The sequence below is a fragment of the Triticum aestivum genome, chromosome 7B (genome assembly GCF_018294505.1).
Source record: "Triticum aestivum cultivar Chinese Spring chromosome 7B, IWGSC CS RefSeq v2.1, whole genome shotgun sequence".
Taxonomy (NCBI): Eukaryota; Viridiplantae; Streptophyta; class Magnoliopsida; order Poales; family Poaceae; genus Triticum; species Triticum aestivum.
This window is the reverse complement of record NC_057813.1, coordinates 612093756-612096140: the sequence shown is the minus strand read 5'-3', so window position 1 is coordinate 612096140 and position 2385 is coordinate 612093756. Positions and strand designations below refer to the sequence as shown.

The window sequence follows — 2385 nt, the reverse complement described above, 5'->3', positions numbered from 1 at the left end:
CGCGCCGTTGCCAGGCCCGCCGTCGCACGGTCCAGGCATGACACGCCACGGGCGCCACGCCATGCCGCGCCTCCTGCACCGCCTGACCGTCCTGCCTTCCCACGGGGCCACGCCACCCTTGCCTCCCCGCGCCACAGCTCGCCGTCTCACCACCACGTACGCGCCGCCGTCGCTAGGACCTCACCGTTGGCCACCCAGCTTGTGTGGCAATAGTGACGGGCAACGCTGCCATGACACTGATTTGCGGGCTCTAGGCATGTTTAATGGAAAATAGAAAAAAAAATAGAGGAATATTATTGGTAGAGGAATATGTTTAAGGGACTGAGGAAATAGACAACTTCTCCTAAAATATACTATTCCATGGACGGAAGGTTTTTACAGGAGCTGAGTTGCTCATTTTAGTGGGAGAATATCATACGGAAACAAGGCTACTTTAGTAGAACAAAACGAGGACGCATAGTACATAAATGCTTCTAAGCATCATTCGCAAATTGGTCCAGGAAAGTCCTCAGATTACGACCGGATGAGCCGCCGGCCGCAATCGCTTGCTGCAACTTCGCCTTCCACGTCGCCGAGCTCGCCCGTATGGCGGCGCCCTCCACCCTGTCACCCATGATCAGTTCCAGGCACCTTGAGAGCTCCCCCGCCTCCAGAACCCTGTCAACGTCGGTCGCGGCGCGCACGCCGATGCCCCACTGGACGACCAGGCGCGCGTTCGTGTCCTGGTCGGACCACTGTGGCACGGCGACCACCGGCGCGCCGCATGCCACGGTCTCCAGCGTGGAGTTCCAGCCGCAGTGCGTCACGAAGCACCCGACGGCCGGATGCGACAGCACCCGCACCTGGTCGCACCACCCAACCACCATGCGCCGCTCGTCGCCGGCGTCGTCAAAGCCATCGTCTCTGTTGTTGTTCCGCACCACCCACAGGTACGGCCGGCCGCTCGCGGCGAGGCCTCGCTTCAGCTCGTCCTTCTGTCGCTTGCTCACCGCCGCCATGCTCCCGAACGACACGTACACCACCGACCGTGCTGGCTTCGTGTCCAGCCACTCCATGTACCCTTTTTCGTCGTGTTCAAAGAGATCTCCTACTGCGGCGGCGGCGCCACTCGTGCCGCCCTCGCCCTCAGTGAAGAGCGACACCACGGCTGGCCCGACGGGGAAGACGTCCAGTGCAGGAACCGACGCGAGTGCACCGGCTTCTAATTCTTCGACGGTGTTCACGAGCACCATGGCTCGTCTGCTTCCTCCAGCGCTGCTGCTACTGTCGACGTCCAGGTCCAGCTGCTCGAACGTCCTGCGGATGTCCCCGAACGCCGCAACTAACCTTCCATCCGTAAGATTGGTGAAGAAGCTCGGGAGGTCACGGATCGCCATCTGCGGGAGGCCCGGCATAGACACCGTGAACCCCGGCTCGGCAGCATGCTCCGTGACGAGCCTCTCGTACCCATGGAAGTAGTGGTAGTACACGGCCAGCATCGTGGCCGGCTGGATCCAGTAGAGCGCCCGGGGCACGCCGCGCTCACGGGCGACCTCGGCGGCCCACCACATGAGCATGGCGTACACGACGCACGTGACGGGTTGGCCCCGCGCCGTGAGGCGGTCCAGCACCGCCGAGAAGGTCTCGCGGCCGACGCGGCCGAACGCCTCCACGTACCTCTCCGCTTCGTCCCCGTCGCCGGCGAAGAGGCTGAAGCCGTGGTCGTAGCCGTCCGAGTACGGGATGTAGGAGATGGCGCCGTCGTGGACCTCGTCGTCGGGGGACGCCAGCGAGGGGAACATGCGCCTGTGCGCGGACACGGAGGCCGAGAGCGTGACCCGCGCGCCCGGCGTGGCCCGTGCGAGGCGCTCAGCCAGAGCGCGCGCCGGGTTGATGTGGCCCTGGCCCGGGAACGCGACGACCAGGAAGTGCAGCGGCGCCATGGAAGATGATGGATGAGCACGGAGACTATCTTGTCTTCGACCTAGCTACCGCCTACCACAGCTGGCTGCTGCTGCTGGTCGAAGCACGCACCCCCTAGAGTTTATAATGGAGTGACGCTTGGGTTGGCATGGCGCGGGGCGGCCGTCTCACGTCAGGTGTTCTAGGTAGGATAGGCATGGCGCGCTACTCCTGCACGGTGTAATTATGGGGACGTCATTGCTTGCGGTAGCGATGCTTGACCCGCCGCCTTTGGATGGGGATACTTCACCTGCCATAGCTAGGAATGCTATATATATTGCCCGCCGGGCACACGAGACGCTGCGTAATTACCTAGAAATTCTTAGCATGTGAAACATGCATTTACCCGCTTGAACGAGGATCATCATGTTTTTCTCGTGACGAGATCGTTAGAGGTCAAAATTATCTATACCAATATAAAAACACCAAAAGGGCAGATCCAAT

At 61.4% G+C, this 2385-nt stretch overlaps 1 protein-coding gene across 1 annotated transcript; it reads right to left on the bottom strand.

Annotated features, from left to right (window-relative positions):
• Positions 1 to 330: 330 nt before the first annotated feature.
• On the bottom strand, positions 331 to 1920 carry LOC123157443 (cyanidin 3-O-rutinoside 5-O-glucosyltransferase; the record flags this gene model as incomplete). Its single annotated transcript, XM_044575728.1, is given in 1 exon segment — positions 331 to 1920. A coding segment is annotated over 1 exon segment (1447 nt), but the record flags the coding sequence as incomplete, so codon positions are not given.
• Between the last annotated feature and the right edge of the window lie 465 nt (positions 1921 to 2385).